Source organism: Podarcis vaucheri (assembly GCF_965113315.1).
Source record: "Podarcis vaucheri genome assembly, chromosome: 5".
NCBI lineage: Eukaryota > Metazoa > Chordata > Lepidosauria > Squamata > Lacertidae > Podarcis > Podarcis vaucheri.
In genome coordinates, this window is record NC_138763.1 from 94,956,376 (window position 1) to 94,975,304 (window position 18,929).

At 44.4% G+C, this 18,929-nt stretch overlaps 1 protein-coding gene and 1 long non-coding RNA gene across 2 annotated transcripts in view; one reads left to right on the forward strand and one right to left on the reverse strand.

Moving 5' to 3' along the window:
* The window catches only part of ERCC6 (ERCC excision repair 6, chromatin remodeling factor), a 50,395-nt gene extending 37,977 nt beyond the window's left edge, over positions 1-12,418 (reverse strand). Inside the window, exons 1-5 of the mRNA XM_082223046.1 lie at positions 12,319-12,418; positions 9,258-9,676; positions 7,581-7,701; positions 5,742-5,847; positions 1,602-2,313 (exon numbers count right to left, since the gene is read on the reverse strand). Of these exons, the coding sequence (XP_082079172.1) occupies positions 1,602-2,313; positions 5,742-5,847; positions 7,581-7,701; positions 9,258-9,673 (1,355 nt within the window). The 5' untranslated portion in view covers positions 9,674-9,676; positions 12,319-12,418. The remainder of the gene's footprint in view (positions 1-1,601; positions 2,314-5,741; positions 5,848-7,580; positions 7,702-9,257; positions 9,677-12,318) is intronic.
* The window catches only part of LOC309532741, a 146,780-nt gene extending 129,282 nt beyond the window's left edge, over positions 1-17,498 (forward strand). The window contains exon 3 of the long non-coding RNA XR_014219996.1: positions 17,484-17,498. This is a non-coding gene — a long non-coding RNA (uncharacterized lncRNA). The remainder of the gene's footprint in view (positions 1-17,483) is intronic.
* Positions 17,499-18,929: the final 1,431 nt, after the last annotated feature.

Sequence of the window (18,929 nt, forward strand, 5' to 3'; positions counted from 1 at the left end):
GCTCACTGTCAAGCTTTACAAGCGTAATATTTTCACCTTGATGCAGGACCATCTCCCAGATACAATCTTGAAAGCTTCGCTGTGGAAAGAAAACTCATTTTCTGCCTCTTGAAGTACGTGGGACTCCCCACACAGCAAAATGCTCCATCGAGCAATCCAGGAGGACTGCATCCGTCATTTGGGGGTGAAACTTGCCAGACACTCATCCAGTTGTTTTTATAAACAACTATAACTGACAAGGAATAAGATGCAAGTGTAAGCAAATGCCGTTCCTTTAGCAAATTCACTCCACATTATCTCCTAGCAGCATTTCCCACGGTACAGATCACCTGGGGAATGCAAGTACAAGAACGTCAATGTGGGCAGCTGCAGTTTAACAGCTACAATAACTAGAGCTATGAAATTTTAGGAGATATGATGTTTTGGTGGCAATTACAATTATTGATATTTCTAAAATTCATTTAGGCTTTTATTGTAACTTAAGCAACTGCAGGAAATGTATGACTTTAGCAGGGATAAATTGTTACGATCTTAACGTTATTAAAAAACTTGTCTGGATGGATTTAAATTGTGAATCATATTAAAACTTTCAATCAAAATAAATTACTCTTGATGAAAACTCTGAATTAAAAATGATTTAATATTGAGCTAAGTCAATGGAAAAAAGTTGAGCTTCATTCAATAAAATGGCAAATATTTTACAGATTAATACATTTATTAATTCTTTAGTCCATCTCTCAGAAAGGCTATTATTTCTCCAGCCAAAAGGAATCAGTTGGGTTGTTCTCCTCGGGGGCCTAGATTAGGAAAATATGGTTTTTCTTTTAAATAGTTTCAGAGGTCTCACAATTCTGCTTTCTACCAGCCCAACAATGGGCCAATTTTGGAATAAAAATTATTCCGTGACGAGGTAGATTAGTTTTCAAAACAACAGCAACATGTGGTTTATTTTAAATTAAGTCTTTTGATTTAAAAAAACAAGTGCATTCACTTTCATTTTTCTAAAAGACAAATCCTTTGAGTAAGCTCAACTTATCCAGCACAACAGACTTCATGCCACTACTGAGTGGTGTGGCACCACAATCACCTAATAGTGGAGCTGCACAACTAACACGGGCTGCAAATCACTACAAGCACTTATGCTAAGACTTTTTGAAGCAATCAGTCAATCAATCAATCAATCAAAGGAATAGAGAGAAGCAGCAAAATAGAGAGAAGCAGTCAAAGGAAGGCCCCTAAACAGAACAGCCTTTACCCTGTTTGAAGATGAAATTCTGCCCACTGGGTACTGTACTTTGCACCACCATATTTAATGATATATGTTTACTTATAGAGTACCCTGTTAGTCATTCATACATTACAATATCCATGCTTTTTTGCACTGACTGGGCATATACATCTAATTATTTCATTGGGATAAAAAGAGCTCTCCAAGAAAAAAATGAAACCACAACATATTCTGATATTAAGGATCTTCTGTTCTGTTCCCCAGCTGTTCTAAAATGTAGGAGGCATACAACAGTCTAGTTTTTGTATGTATTAAAAAAAAACAACTGGAATTGCCACTAGAAATATTTGGGTGGGTGTTGTTTTTTACTAACCTTAACCTTTGTTTATAGTAATCTTCATTGCCGTCATCTCTACATTTTTTAATTCTCCTTTTCCCAGCAATATCATCCTCCTCCTCTTCATCAGAGCTTGGGAAAAAGTCATCATCCCCAACATCTTCTTGAAATTCGTGTGTTAATGAAAATCTCTTTCTCCTTGGCAGAGGTTTCACTTCATAATCATCACCATCATCTTCTTGAAAAAATTCATCTTCCCCATCCAGACTGCCAAGCTCTTCTTCATCAGGCCTGTATTCCGACCCCTCACTGTCCTCCTGTCGCTCCTCTCCCTGTATCTCATTGCACTTAGGAAGTCTGGCCTTGGCCTGAATCTTAAGAACGTGGTTCTGAAGCTTTCTCATGTGCTTCTTCAAACGGCTGTCCGTTTTGGGCCGGCTTTTACTCTCGGTTCCTTTGCCTTTTATGGGACATACTGGAGTTTTGATCAGATTCTTCTGCAAAGGAGCTTTCTTCTTGGTCCCCTTACGAACTGAAGGCCTCTTCCTTTCAAATGAGAGTTTTGCTTGATCTGCCAAGTATTTTTCAAAACCAGCTCCTTCATCTAACATTATCCGACGGGGCTTCTTCTCTTGGCTCTGGAGTATCTTTGTTCCAAATGGAGTCATCTGACCAGTTCGGATGAGGTTCTCCCACTCAGTTTCCTGGGCTGGCATAAGCATGCTCCCAAGGGATGAGGGACCAGGTTCTACAAAACACAACCCCCCCCCCAAAAAAAAAGATTAAAAAGATCTATACACAACTTCTTCCCCTCCAGCAGAAACATATACAGTGGTACCTCAGGTTACAGGCGCTTCAGGTTACAGACTCCGCTAACCCAGAAATAGTATCTCAGGTTAAGAATTTTGCTTCAGGATGAGAACAGAAATCATGCGGCGGCAGCAGCGGGAGGCCCCATTAGCTAAAGTGGTGCTTCAGGTTAAGAACAGTTTCAGGTTAAGAACGGACCTCTAGAACGAATTAAGTTCTTAACCCGAGGTACCACTGTATGTGAAAAAGACAAGCGCACCCATTTATCTCAGTGTGAAACAATCTTCAGGATAAAGCTATTATCCTGAGAGTTCAAATGAACAGATCTGCTATATCCTTGTGCTTTATAGAAGGAACACAGGGCAGAGAGGTGGGAAAACTATAAATGTAAAGAAGGTCAATGCACAAAATGGCCAGAAACCAACATGGAGACTTGACAAAATGGGGGAGAGAAAGAAAGAGAATGGAGAAAAAATAGCAACAGGCGCAGACAGACAGGTGGCTCTTACAGATGCTTAAACGAAAGAAGCTATAGGACTGAAAGTGGGAGAAGACAGACATCTAGGGGTCATCATTGTAAAAGTGTTACCAGAAGCCAAATAACCTATTTGGAGAACATGGTGAGATAATACAGCATAGAACATGGGTAGGCAAACTAAGGCCCGGGGGCTAGATCCGGCCCTAACGCCTTCTAAATCCAGCCCACAGACAGCCCGGGAATCAGCGTGTTTTTACATGAGTAGAATGTGTCCTTTTATTTGAAATGCATCTCTGGGTTATTTCGTTCTTTTTTCCCCTTTCAAAATATAGTCCGCCCCCCCCCCCAAGGTCTGAGGGACAGTGGACCAGCCCCCTGCTGAAAAAGTTTGCTGACCCCTGGCATAGAAGAAACAGAAAACCAAAAAAATTTCTTTGAGATCAGATCCTGAAGTTGGGGTCAGCTCCCTCCCACTGAGGGAAACCATCCACAGATTTGAGTGCACTGCCATCAACATGCAGTTAACAAGCAGAAATATTTCTATTTTTTGTCTAATACCAAGAAAGCTGCTGATACCCTAAATTCTGGGGGAATAATGGGCTGGATGAGGGTCAATTAATTGAAGCTTAATCCAGAAAAGGCAGAAGTGCTCCTGGCCAGGAGAGAAATGGACTCTGTTAGAAGGATTCAACAAGTTTTGAATGTGCTAGTATGCCCCTTGAAGAAACAGGCTTACAGTCTGGGGGTGTGCCTGGATTTGACTTTGGATTTGTATGCCCTGGCTGAGGCTAGGAGCACTTTTGCCCAACTTATGCTGGTGTACAAGATGCACATGTTCCTGAATCGAACCTGGCCATGATAGCACACATCTTAGTTACTTCTAAACTGGATTACGGTAATGTAGCCCAGAGGGAAGTCAACCTGGAAAGGCAGCCCATCTAGGAGAAGGAAATCTCTCATCCTAAGCCTCCACTGCTTTGCGGGATATCTTTGGGAGAAGAAAAGAGTAAACCCTACACAAATCCGAAGTGGAGACCCTAAGGCGGTTAGATGGCGCCTTGTATGCCTCCAGCAACTCCTGCAGCTAAGCTGGTGCCAAACATATTTCTCTGCTTTCCTTTGGAATGCATCAGTGAAGCTGAATGGGGGATCAATCTCTGCATAGCTCAGGACCTCCATACACACTGTTCAGGGAGGTCACTTCAGTGCTGCTAATGCAGCTGTTTGACTTCACTTCCGGAGGTACATTCCATTGTCTCTTGAGACAGACAGATGCCAACAATGTACAGTGGTGCCCCGCAAGACGAACGCCTCGCAAGACGGAAAACCCGCTAGACGAAAGGGTTTTCCGTTTTGCAGGCGCTTCGCAAAACGAATTTCCCTATGGGGTTGCTTCGCAAGACGAAAAAATCTTGCGCGTCCCCGCGGGTTTTTTTCGCTCCCCCCCTTTTCCTAAGCCGCCTATCAGCTGTTCCGCTGAAAAACCCGCTTAACAGCTGATCAGGGAAAGCCGCTAGACCGCTGTAGCGCTAATCAATGGGCTTGCTTCGCAAGACGAAAAAACCGCTAGACGACGAGAATCCCGGAACGGATTCTTTTCGTCTTGCGAGGCACCACTGTAGTCTACACTGGACTTACTTTCAAGGGTCCTAGAGAGGTTTCCATTGGTACAGAATGCAGTAGCTAGGATGTCAATAGGTGCTTGCCCTCAGGACCATGTGACCCCTACTCTGCAACAACTGTACTAGTTGCCAATTTGTTTCAGAGCACAATTAAAGGTGTTGATGTAGCTTTGAAGCCCTAAATGGCTTGGGTTCAGGTTATTTTGAGGACTGTCTCCTCCTGCATCAGCCTGCCCACCCCCTAAGATCCAGTAGAGAGGCCCTTCGGTGGGTTCCAACTGTGATGGGCACACGATTAGGAGAGACAAGGCCTTTTCAGTGGCTACACCGAGACCACCTGATGAGGTACATTTGGCCTTTACTATTCCATCTTCTCCTGTTTGCTGAAGACTTTTCTGTTCTGACAAAATTCTGCCTTGCTGTGCACATTGTCTTTTCTGTGGTGTTTTTATCTGCTGAACTCAACTCTGTTTAATATGTGTTTTTTATTGCTGTTGTATCATGAGATTGTAACATTATTGCTGTAAATCAGTATGAGTGATGCATATGAATGAGAAGGGTGGTATATACATTCTATTAAAAAATGAATAAAAATAAAAGGAGCAGCAGAAACCTCAGTAAGAATGCTTTCAACAGAGCAGAAGGGAAAATGGAAAGGACTGACAAGACATAAGGGCAAAACTTCCAATATCTTTGCAAAACTTCAGTTCTCTAATTTAATAGCCTGTTCAATGCATGCTCATTGATACTTGGTAGACCGCAGCTGGAGCTGTGAGGAATAGAAAGTGACAGCTCTAACAACAATGCAAAACATACTGTTGTGCTTGTGTTTACTGCATGTAATTTTCTTTCCACATATTAAAAATTGTGAATGTTGATTGATTGAATTACATCTTTCAGTGAAATGCTATCATGGTGTTTGTCAACTTAAAACATTATTTTTTCTTTGCAGCTCAGCTAATTTGATTAACAGTTTCAATTTATTAAGAGCAAAGCTCTAGTGATTCTAAAGAACAACCATCCCTTCTGAACTGAACCAAGATTTATTTTCATCCATGAAGATTCCCACACGAGTGCTCAGATGAGCAATTCTGCAGGTGCAGAAAATTAAAACAGTGCTAAATCTCTCTTAAAAAAAACAACTCATTGAAGTTAATAAACTTCAGTAATAAACTTGGTGTATTTTTTCCAAGCATAATATTAAAAGTTGATTTCAAATAAAGGTATTATACCAAGAGGACCCAAATAAATTATCATTTTCCTTACCGACATCTTCCTCAAAGTCCACACCATCTATTTCACCAGAAATTTCTTCTCCAAGAATTATTTGAAGGCGTCTTTGCTTTGCTTTGATTTTTTTCAACTGCTGCTCCTGAAATCATGAGAGAATAGAATTAAAACAGACTAGCAAATTATCTGGGTTATATTCATGCTGTGAGAAGACCTATTAAAATTAATGGGCTTAAACTGGTCATGTCCACTGAGTTCAATGGAGTATGACTTAGTAGGATTCAACCCTATATTCTCAACGATGACAACAAATAGCAAGACAGAATGGGAACAGTACTTGCTTCATAAACATAATTTGTAAAGCTCACTTAAGTTTTCATTCAATTCCCAAGGGGGAAGGAAAACAACATCTACTTCTCAGGTGAACAATTTGCATTTGATATGTATAACTGTAAAAAGAAATATAAAAACATGTTTGCATGTTTTTACAAATAAAACAATTGGGATAACTACAAACACATAGAACCCTAAAATAATCCAAATTTTACTTAAAGCCAAGTTTAAAAAACCAAACTTTTAGAACCTGCTCAAATAAGATACAGTGGTACCTTGGGTTACATACGCTTCATGTTACAGACGCTTCAGGTTACAGACTCCACTAACCCAGAAATAGTACCTTGGGTTAAGAACTTTGTTTCAGGATGAGAACAGAAATCGTGCAGCAGCAGCGCGGCGGCAGCGGGAGGCCCCATGAGCTAAAGTGGTGCTTCAGGTTAAGAACAGTTTCAGGTTAAGAACAGACGTCTGGAACGAATTAAATTCTTAACCCAAGGTACCACTGTATTATGTGTTTAGTGCAGCTTTGTCCAAACTGATGCCCGCCAGATGTTCTGGACTAAAACTTGCATCCGCAGCAGGCAACATGGCTCTTGCTGATGGGAACTGTAATCCCAAACTTCTGGAGCGCACCAAGTATGGAAGGACTCGTCTAGGAAAACAGTATTCCATGACAGAAGACAGCCAAGGGAATGCCCCTCTTTCTACAAACCCATGAAGGATTTGTGGTTCGCAACTTCAACTTGAACCAAGCCCAGAAGGCAAGACAGAGCCTGCGCAGATGTTCCAGCACTGATACAATGGGTAGAATTCAATGTCATACTATGAGGAACATTCCATCTGTGCAAGCACTGCCACTTGCCAGATGGAACAATCCCCCAGTCCCCTAGAGTTCTTGGGGCTCCCCCGACCCCAGTTCTGAGCCAATTTTGGTGGGTGCTGGGGGGATAGGATGGGGGAAGGCACTATTCCATCATTCCACAATTGGAAGTCCTTGGACTTAGGGGCAAATCAATCTATTTGCTGAATCTGAAGGAAATAGAAATAATCTGACAGGAGGAGTGACAGGAAGAGACTTCCCCTTCACCACTGATAACAAGTTTAAAGTACAAAACAGCTTAAGGGAACTGCAACCCACACCTACAGCAGTTACAGTGGAACCTCATGATACGGATGGAATCCATTCCATAGGCCCGTCCGTAACACAGAACTGACGCAAGCCGAAGTGCCGCATCTGCGTGCGGCGCAATTTAGTGCTTCTTGCGCATGCACGAGCGGCGAAACCCGGCAGTAACCCTTTCCTGCGGCAACCTGGAAGTACCAGAAAGGGGTTACTTCCAGGTTGCCACAGAACGCAACACAAAAACACGTAACCTGAAGTGGACACAACATGAAGTTGAAAAATAAAATAATCTGACTCATGAAGCCAGAACCAGCAAATTAGCTTCAGTGAGACTTGTACAGAGTTCTTTAAGATACTAACTTAAAAAATGATTTAAAGGTGATTTAACACACTTACAATTAGGAACTTCCAGTTACCTTGTTGTATTTTTGCCGCTTCACAGAATCTAGTTTTCTACTAATATCTTTATTAGTGGCAGCTTGTGGAGTAAATTGCTCAATAATTGTAGCGATTTGTTTCAAGGATGTTGTACATGACCTGAAAACACAAACCTAATCAACATCTATTGAACACCACTGAGTAGCTTCAAAAACTGAATACAGATAAAAGCATATTCAACGCAAACACTCGGGAATGTTTAAAACTGAAAACCTAATATTGTTTCTGTAAATAGTAGCTGAAAAATAGACGCTCACAAAACCTGCAACTTTGAAGATATGACCATCATATAACAATGGTCCCTAAAACATTTTTACTGTGTAAGCAGGAGGAGGAGGAGGAAACGCTTGCTCAATGAAATCTCACTAGAAATTATTTAGATTTATTTCAATTCTTGCTTTACATTCAGTATTTTAGAGAAAATTGAACACTGATCAGTGGTGCCTGCAAATCCCTGCATTTGTCCATGTGGCTTGATTTCAAACTGCACATGTAATGGAGAGCACTTAACCTGACATCAGGTGTGTTATGTACTGAAGTTCTCACCCTGGGCCAGCAGGGGGATACTGTAGATAGTTATGCAAATGAAGGATCAAAAGTGACGTTCCGTGATTGGATAGTTTTAGAAAATGGCAACAGTTACATTGTTCTGGAGCTCTATATAAGCAGGCTGACTGAGCTCCTCAGTTCAGTTCTGTTGCAGCTTACAAATAAAGAGCAGCTTTGGAAGAATCGCTGTGTTGTTTGATATGTTCACCCACAATTTAACAAGGTAACTGACAGGTAGGCCGTCCTACCCACCTATCAAAACCGCTTGAGGAGTTGGGCGGGGAGTAAAAATCTGGCACTTCACCTGAAAAAGATTCCCCACTCCTGCTTTAGGGCATTAGCATGAAGAAGGAAGAGTAATAATTAAGGTGAAACAGAACTGCCAACCTTCCATATCCCAAGGCTCAAATCCTTCTCATACAAGAGAAAGCAGCTACAAATGCAATCTTGAGCCTACCAAAATTCATGACAAAGTATGCACTGACTTCAATGCAACACAACTGCAGTCTAAAATTTTAGCAGCTGGCTGGTAATCATGCAAGCAACTAAGAAAGCAAAACATTTCTTCCTTTCTGTGAAATTGTGATGTTTTGGCAATGCTTTGTAAATCCACTAAAGGGGCACTGTTCAGATTTTCTTCTGCCAGCTCTGGTGTACAAGCTATTTCATAACCAGCCTGGAGAAGCTCCACTGGCTTACCTAGCATAAATGATCACCCAAATATTTCACCCAAATATTTCTCTGAGCTAGCTAACCAGAATGGTTGGGTTCTGAGTACTTGTGTAACTAAACCTGTTGACATTTAGTGGTCTGAAATATTTTGTAGTATGTTGGCAGATAACTAGGACAGGGCTTTTAGTTTACTTGATGAAATGTGTCCCAAGGCTTCTACAAATGTGCCTTCAATAGGGTGGAATTCAATGTAATGTTGAGTGGGCTATGCACACAGGGAACAAGGTCCATTCGTGCAACAGGACTTTCCTCCAACCCTCCAGAGCAGTTTTAAGTCTGTGCATACAAGACACAGTTGAATCCTGTCCACAATTTCTACTCCCCATGATGCGTATACCCTTCACCTTAAAGTAAAAAGAAGTAACTCCGCTTACCTCAAGTCATCCAGTACAGACTGGTATTCTTTTTCTGCATCAGCAATTTGCACCGCCTTGTTTGCTTCATTTATTGCATTGTCTACCTGCTGAAGAACTCCTTGTTCCAATACATCCTGGTCATACACATCAACTTCCAGGTCTCTGAGTTCATCTGCCTGAGCACCACGTGCCACAGACTGGATTTGCTGCCTGTCGATGAGCAGCAGCGGTCCCTTTCTCAGTGCTCCAGAAGATATGCCTGCTACTGCAGGTAGCTTGCTTTCCAAGGCAAGAGCTTCCAGATGGTCTCCCATGTGACCTTCACTAGGAGGCAAAACACCTCTTTCTTCAGCTTCCATTAGTCCTGTATTATCTGAATCACTCCCAATAGAAACATGATTCCCTCCTTCCGGCTGATGTTTTTCGGCAGGCATCTTCTGCTCATAAAAGAATTACAGTTTTAAGTTCTGAATCTTTTTGACTAGAAGCAGACAACCAATAAAGGTTCACCTTCAAGCAGGATCTCAAATTGGTCCCATTTTCTTGGAGTGGATGGGTTAAGTCAAGGGGCTAGACAATACACCTTTCTTAAGCACCTTCAAGTATTTAATTTAAGCCCCCAAATCTCACCAAGAGCCGCTGTAGTATTGTAGAGCCTGACATTCAATCCCCTCACAGTGAATCTCATTGGATAAATCACCCATTCCCAAGCCTTGGTTCCCAGGGAGCAAAACCTCTCACCAAGAGGATGGCAGATGAAAAGATTTCAACAGACTTTTAATATATACATATAGTTTTAGTTCTGTGAATGATTAATCCTTTCCAAATGATTTCTCCTCCCATGCTTTCTTCTGCAGTTCTTATTGTTATCTCTGAATCTCTATTGGGGTAAAAAGGTTGGGTATAAAACAAATATATAATAACAATTCCCTTGGCACAATAAAACTACCAACACCTGCCTTGGCAGTTATACAGCCCTCTGTATTTAACACAAGAGCTGTGGGCAATTCTATATAGCAAACATGAAAATAACTTCTGGTGCAGCAGCAGCAATTTAAAAAAACTCCTGCAAATGAAAACTCCCCCCCCCCCAATTTAAACCCTGAATTTGCAGTCCCATGGGGAACAGTGGGAAGAAGTGAATACAAGCCGAGGTTGGGTGGCCATCTGTCATGAATGCTTCAGATGAGGATCCTGATGACTCTCAAGATTGCTTCCAACTGTATGATTTTCCAACCCTGCTGATCTGCCCCTTGGCTAAGGGGTGCCCTCCTGCAAAGCCCTGGGCGGGGGAACAGGGAGAGGAGTGGGGAGAGGGAGGAGGAGAGGACGAAGAAGGGGATAGGAGGGGTGACAGCAGGCCTGGGCTATGTATCGACACATCACCCAGGACTGGTTTGAGGGCCAGGTGCTGCTTGCATGCGCCTGACTCCATCCTCTGCCAGCGCCTGGAGGAACAAGCTGCATCAACACAGGGCCAGGCCTGACAGAGCTTGTCCCTCCCTCTGCTTTCCAACATTGCCATGTATGTGATGTTGGGCTGCTGTTGAAAAGCCGACATCACCCAGCCTTAGGTGAGAAGAGGCATGAAGTGGGAGAGGAGAGGGATGGGGGAGGAGGAAGTGCAGAAGGGAAGCCCTGTATCAGGAAGTTGTGTTGTTGTTTTTAATGCTTTAGTGTGTTCTGATATATGCTGTGAGCAGGGCCAGTTTTAGGTTTGATGCGGCCCTAAGCCACTGAAGGTAATGGTGCGCCTTTATATGTCCAGCTGTCCTTTGTCAACAACAAACTGTCACTGTTTTTTGTGTTGAATATATGCTATATGGTAACTGATGGACCCCATAGGTATCTAAAGCCATTTGCCACTGTTGCTGTATGTAGGTTTTATTTTATTTATTTTTTATCTTATATTTTGGAAATGTACATCCAGGTTTTTTTTACTTTAATTTTTTTGGGCCTCCCCAAGAGAGTGGGGCCCTAAGCTATAGCTTGTTTTAAGTAAAGATAAAGGGACCCCTGACCATTAGGTCCAGTCGTGACCGACTCTGGGGTTGTGGCGCTCATCTCGCTTTATTGGCCGAGGGAGCCAGTGTACAGCTTCTGGGTCATGTGGCCAGCATGACTAAGCCGCTTCTGGCGAACCAGAGCAGCGCACGGAAACGCCGTTTACCTTCCCGCCAGAGCGGTACCTATTTATCTACTTGCACTTTGATGTGCTTTCAGACTGCTAGGTTGGCAGGAGCAGGGACCGAGCAATGGGAGCTCACCCCATCGCGGGGATTCGAACAGCCGACCTTCTGATCGGCAAGCCCAAGGCTCTGTGCTTTAACCCACAGCGCCACCCGCGTCCCTTATAGCTTGTTTAGCTTATACAGTCATACCTTGGGTTGAATACGCTTCAAGTTGAGCGCGTTCGAGTTGCACTCCACGGCAACCTGGAAGTAACGGAGCGCATTACTTCCGGGTTTCGTCGCTTGCGCATGCACAGACGCTCAAAATGACGTCACGCACATGTGCAGAAGCGGCGAAGAGCAACGCGCGCGTGCGCCGACGTGTCATCACTAGTTACATTTGCTTCTAGATGCGAACAGGGCCCCGGAATGGATCCCGTTTGTATCTAGAGGTACCACTGTATGTAAATCTGGCACTAGTGGCGAGCAGACCAGAGTGGCTGGGGTGTAAACAATAAAATTATTATTATTAATATTAATATTATTAGGGCGAGTGGGAGGGGAGAGGACAAGTGGGGTTAAGGAGAAGGGTGGGGGAAGAGGAGAAGGGAGGGATAGAGGTAGAGGAGGGGAAGAGAAAGGAGATGGGGAGATGAGCAGCGGTGGAGGGGGCCGGTTTAGGGACTCTTCCAACCGCGTCCCCCCCCCCTCAGCCGTGGGCCCAATTTCTTCCCAACCGCCCCGCGCCTCAGACGCTGTGGCGACTAGGGCCTTCCCTCAGCGCCTAGGAGCTCTGCCGCCATCCCACCCCACCCCGCGGCGACGAAGCCGCGTCAGGCCCACCAAGCCCCCACCCCGGGGATGCGGAGGCCCCGGGAAGGCGCCCTCCTCCTCCTCCTCCTCCTCACCTGCCCCCTCACGGAACAACCGCGCGGGCCTGGCGAGCGTCGCTCCAAAGGTTGTCAAAGCGCACGGGCGGCGGGGGTGGGTTTGCGCACGCGCGCGCGGGCTGACGGACGGACGGGGGAGGGCGGGGCGGGCTTCTGGCTCCGCCCCCTGCTTCCGGTTCGACCGCCCAGCTGCCCGGCACCGCGGTGGTGTCAGCTGGGCTGCGCGGCGTCTTCTCCGGTGGCGGCGCTTCTTGGTTGTGGCTATTGTGGCAGGGGCTTTTCGCTTTGGAACTCCCTGCAGGCCCCACCGCCGTGCAATTTTTGGGAGGCCTTAACTAGTTTTCTTTGATTTTTTTTTAAAAAAATTTATATATATATATATATATGCGCGCATTTTGTGTCATCATTCTGGGTTTGGTTTTTTTTGTGAACCGCCTTGTGATTTTTGAGTGAAAATAAATAAGTACCCAGGTGCTTGGAAAGCTGAGGTGACTTCTAACCTGCTTTAGAATTTTAACTAAAGTTGGGCTGTATGTTTTTCTTCTTGATTCTACGGTTTTATCTTCTTTTTTGGTATGCCACTTTGAGTGTTGTGGGTTTTTTTAACCCAATACATTTTAAGGTAAAGGTAAAGGGACCCCTGACCATTAGGTCCAGTCGTGACCAACTCTGAGGTTGCAGCGCTCATCTCGCTTTATTGGCCAAAGGAGCCGGCGTACAGCTTCTGGGTCATGTGGCCAGCATGACTAAGCCGCTTCTGGTGAAACAGAGCAGCGCACGGAAACGTCGTTTATCTTCCCACTGGAGCGGTACCTAATTATCTACTTGCACTTTGACGTGCTTTTGAACTGCTAGGTTGGCAGGAGCAGGGACCGAGCAACGGGAGCTCACCCCGTCGCGGGGTTTCGAACCATCGACCTCATCGCGGGGATTCAAACCACCAACCTCCTGATTGGCAAGTCCTAGGCTCTGTGGTTTAACCCACAGCGCCACCCGCTGTTTAGGAAACTAATAAACGTGTCAGCCTTTAAAGGTGCCACAAGACTAACATGGCAACTGCACTTTCTCTCTACATATAGTCTAGTTGGCATCAGTGCTAGATTTTATATATGTGGTTAACTGTATGAAGGTCGTCATGGAAAGATACCTGTCTTGATTTTAGCCGGAAGGAAGAGTTTTCAAAACACCACGTGAATCAGTACTGTTGTTTTTTTTCTTCTGTTAGGCAAGGAAAATGATGTTCCTCTTATTTGCATTGGGAGCCAGAAAATTAAGAGCCAAGTGTGTGAGCTCAGCTTGGAGTATCTTTTATCTCTCGACAGCAAAGTTTCCCTTCCTGAATTCTTTAGTTTCTTTTAGCAGCTGATAAATCTTACTCAGGTATACGGTTCCCAGCCTGCCTAGTTAGTATAATTTCACCTCATTAAAAAAAGGCAGCATGGACTGGAAAGAAGTTCCAGATGCTAACTTTTGTGGTTATGCAAGAACCAAGTACAGTACAATCAAAGAAACATGAAGGTTGGGTATCTTTCTTCTTCTTTTTTTATAAATATTTTTATTGGTTTTTAACATACAAAATTATAAAACATACCACACAATTTATCACAAATACATTCTTATTGGACTTCCCTCAGCACCTCTGATAATCCTCCGTCTTAATCACTTCTTATGCATTTCCTAACTTAATATTGCCTTTACATCTCTTAACATATCATCTCTTCTTCTCCATTTTTACAATATTTCTAATATTATTCCTCACAGAACTTCTTGCAAACCTACAAACGTCTGGTTATCACAAATACTTTTCAAATAATCCGTAAATTTACTCCAGTAAATTTCTGGTCGCACCAGTTTCGGATCCTTCCCGTTAGTTTGTCAAGTTCCGCATAGTCCATTAATTTCATCCTCCATTCTTCCATTGTTGATAATTCTTCTTGCCTCCATTTTTGGGCCAATAGTATTCTTGCTGCTGTTACTGCATATAGAAAAAACACCTTTTCTGATAGGGTTGTATTGCCTTCAGCATTGACTTGCTGGATAGCATCATAGAGTTGGAAGAAAACTCTAACCCAGCCCCCTGCTGATGCTGAAGGCCGGCTGTTACACCATCCCTGATAGGTGACTTTCCAGCCTCTGCTTATAAACCTCTTTCCACTGTTGGAAAGTTGGTCTTCCACCAGCAAGACCTTCTCCCTAACATTTATTCTAAATCTCTTTTCTGGCCATTCCTACCCTCGAGACGGAAACACCACCTATGTCATGGTCCTTCTGCCTCCTCGTGATCATTTGCTAACATTTCTCCATCTTTTCCACTCTGCAAACCTACCTGAAATATACTCGAGAGTGGATTTCATGCTCTTTATTCAGCTCATAGTGGTGAGGAGGAATGAATGTCCCCTCAAACTATCTGCTTTATATACATTATTTACACAGTGGGCTGCACGTGATTGGCTAATTCCAGAATTCTGTAGGAAAATCAGGTTGTGGATTCACTTTCATCTGGAGCTGGATTGGGTGGCTCCTGTGGACCAATCATACTGCTGCATTGTTCTAGGACCAATCAGACTGCTGCATTTTGGATCCTATTGTTCTAGGACCAATCAGACTGCTGCATTTTGGATCCTATTCAACTCAGTACATAACACTACCGTTTCCTTGATGTTCCTCTTGTTCTCAACATCTCCCACAAATCTGAGTTCATTCTGCTTACCAGCTTCTGCGGCTCATTTTTAGTTATCCTTCATTAGGAAGGAGCGACAGAGAAGCATCCCAGAACGCCGCAACATGGTGGAAGCTGATGCATCCAGTTAGGCAGAGAGGGCTGCCCTGTTGCTTGTCAAACACCTTGCAACCTCCACCCCTGTGGAACATTTGTTGTTTAGTCATTTAGTCGTGTCCGACTCTTCGTGACCCCATGGACCATGCTGGTAGCTTCGAGAACACTGTCCAACCATCTCGTCCTCTGTCGTCATCAGGGTCTTTTTCATGACCCCATGGACCAGAGCACGCCAGGCACTCCTGTCTTCCACTGCCTCCCGCAGTTTGGTCAAACTCATGCTGGTAGCTTCAAGAACACTGTCCAACCATCTCTTCCTCTGTCGTCCCCTTCTCCTTGTGCCCTCCATCTTTCCCAACATCAGGGTCTTTTCCAGGGAGTCTTCTCTTCTCATGAGGTGGCCAAAGTATTGGAGCCTCAGCTTCAGGATCTGTCCTTCCAGTGAGCACTCGGGGCTGATTTCCTTCAGAATGGAGAGGTTTGATCTTCTTGCAGTCCATGGGACTCTCAAGAGTCTCCTTCAGCACCATAATTCAAAAGCATCAATTCTTCGGCGATCAGCCTTCTTTATGGTCCAGCTCTCACTTCCATACATCACTACTGGGAAAACCATAGCTTTTACTATACAGACCTTTGTTGGCAAGGTGATGTCTCTACCTGTGGAACATAGAACTCTCTTATACAGAGTCAGAGCATTGGTCTGTTTCCATACTGGCAGCATCTTTCCCACCCCCTGAGCTTGAGCTTGAACCTACAGCTAGTGCAGAACTCAGCAGCTCAACGGCCACTGTTGAAAGAATTGCACTGGCTGCCAGTTAGCTATTGTTAGTTCATAATTTCAGCATTCTAGCCTAAGGCCATGACAACCCTGTAGCAATAGTATTACTGAAATAATGTAGAACATGCATCTCTACTCAGTAGCCGACATCCATGAAGTAAGAGAGAGAAGATACCAGAGAGACCAACAAGCTTAAATCTAGCTTGCTTTCAGATTAAGCCTCTGAATCACCAAAAACAATTGTTAGTGATTTTATCCAACTCTTTTTTTCTGATTGATTTATTTTTTAGCTAGTTCATAAAGCAGGGGCAGCAACCTTTTTCAGCCATGGGCTGGTCCACCATCCCCCAGACCGTGTGGGAGGCCAGACTATAGGGGGGGGGATGAACGAATTCCTATGCCCCATAAATAACTCAGAGATGCATTTTAAATAAAAAAACACATTCTACTCATGTAAAAACATGCTTATTCCTGGACCATCCACAGGCCGGATTGAGAAGGCGATTGGCCCCCAGGCCGGATTGAGAAGGCATCCGGCCCCCAGGCCTTAGTGGCATAGAGGGCCACTTTGTGCATTAAAAAAGTAAAGGGACCCCTGACCATTAGGTCCAGTCGTGACCGACTCTGGGGTTGCGGTGCTCATCTCGCTTTATTGGCCGAGGGAGCCGGCATACAGCTTCCGGGTCATGTGGCCAGCATGACTAAGGCGCTTCTGGCGAACCAGGGCAGCACACAGAAACGCCGTTTACCTTCCCGCTGGAGCGGTACCTATTTATCTACTTGCAATTTGTGCTTTAAAACTGCTAGGTTGGCAGGAGCTGGGACAGACCAAACAATGGGAGCTCACCCCGTTGCGGGGATTCGAACCGCCGACCTTCTGATTGGCAAGTCCTAGGCTCTGTGGTTTAACCCACAGCGCCACCCGCATCCCTTACCTTGTGCATTATGAAGTTGTTATTGTCACTCAAACCGAACCATTTGTGTGCCATTTGCACGAACAGAAAACGATCTCTTGGGGCAAGCTAACAGATAATGAGTGATGTCTTCCACCTGAGGTTGACCACACATACATAGTCTGTCTGCATATGGGAACTTGTTGTAGTGGCCATCCAAGACTGCAGTGGGCATTACTTGGAAATGTAGCTCAATAAAGGCACTTCTGAAGGACACTAGCAAGAGTTTGCTAAGATAACTAGTACTAAAATGCTCTGTTCTCAGTGGATACCAGGGGGAAAATTTGGTGTTTCTAATTAGTTGCAGATCCCTTCTGGATTCTATCCAGAAGAGCCAGTCCCTTAGTTGATACTTACTCAAGGTCAATGCAGAGCTCAGTTCTGGAAAATAATAGTCCAATAGCAACTGGGATAAGTTCAACAGGCCGGTACAAAGCCCTAAACAGCTTGGGACCAGGATACCTAGAAGTGTGTCTGGTTCCTTTTACAGCCAACCAATCACAGTGCTGTGCAGGAAAAGGCATCATGCAGATACCATCTTAGAACGTCCATTCCATGCAGTGTCAAAATGGGGCATCTATTATGGTGGCACCTACGCTTTAAAATGCCCTCCCATTTCAGAGAGGCAAAACCTCTGTTGTCTTAAAACTCCCCACTTTCAGCAAGCATTCTAAAGGTAAAGGGACCCCTGACCATTAGGTCCAGTCGTGACCGACTCTGGGGTTTTGGCACTCATCTCGCTTTATTGGCCGAGGAAGCCGTCGTTTGTTTTTCCGGGTCGTGTGGCCAGCATGACTAAGCCGCTTCTGGCGAACCAGGGCAGCACACAGAAACGCCGTTTACCTTCCCACCAGAGCGGTACCTATTTAGCTATCTGCACTTTGACGTGCTTTCGAACTGCTACGTTGGCAGGAGCAGGGACTGAGCAATGGGAGCTCTCCCCATTGCGGGGATTTGAACCGCCAACCATCTGATTGGCAAGTCCTAGGCTCTGTGGTTTAACCCACAGCGCCACCCGCGTCCCAGCAAGCATTCTAGTTGGACATGTTTTATCCCAGTTGGTCTCTGTAAATCATTAAAAAAAAAAGCAACCATTTTAACTGCAGTGGTACCTGAGGTTAAGTACTTAATTTGTTCCGGAGGTCCATTCTTAATCTGAAACTGTTCTTAACCTGAAGCACCACTTTAGCTAATGGGGCCTCCTGCTGCCGCCGTGCCGCCGGAGCCCGATTTCTGTTCTTATCCTGAAGCAAAGTTCTTAACCTGAAGCACTATTTCTGGGTAAGCGGCTTCTGTAACCTGAAGCGTATGTAACCTGAAGCGTATGTAACCCAAGGTACCACCACTGTATTCTGACATACACAATTGGTTTTGTATGATTTTATTGTATTGTGAAATCGCTTCATTTTGAGAGCAGCTCATTTATTCCTGCTCAGTGCTGATCTACACACACAACGCTAAAATTCTGATGAAATTTGATGACATCATTGATCGGTCACTTTTATTTTTGGAAGGGGGGAGATTTTAGTGTGTAGCTTCATTGACAGAAGTGGGAGTTCTGGTCACAGCATTAATAAAACAGAGAAACCTTCTTGAGCCAGGAAGAGAAGCAACAAGTATGTCTCAGAGCTATGACAAAGTAATGAAGCTAATAAATCAAGGTAACAGAGACATTTAACTATACAGAAACAATTTGTTTGTTTGACAGGTGACGGTTGCTGCAGCTTCAGGTGCGGCTGGGAAATCAAACTCCTGTGCAAATTAGTTAAGGAATTGAAAGCATAAGGGTTGCTTCCGCAGTTGCATCTCAGTCTGGAACTGCTATCATTCATTCACTTTGTCCTCCTACCTCTTTTCAGCTCTTCTTTGTGGTGATTTCCCCCACCCATCCAATGTGGACAAAGTTGTTGTTGTTTAGTCGTTTAGTCATGTCCGACTCTTTGTGACCCCCTGGACCAGAGCACACCAGGCAATCCTGTCTTCCACTGCCTCCCGCAGTTTGGTCAAACTCATGCTGGTAGCTTCAAGAACACTGTCCAACCATTTCGTCCTCTGTCATCCCCTTCTCCTTGTGCCCTCCATCTTTCCCAACATCAGGGTCTTTTCCAGGGAGTCTTCTCTT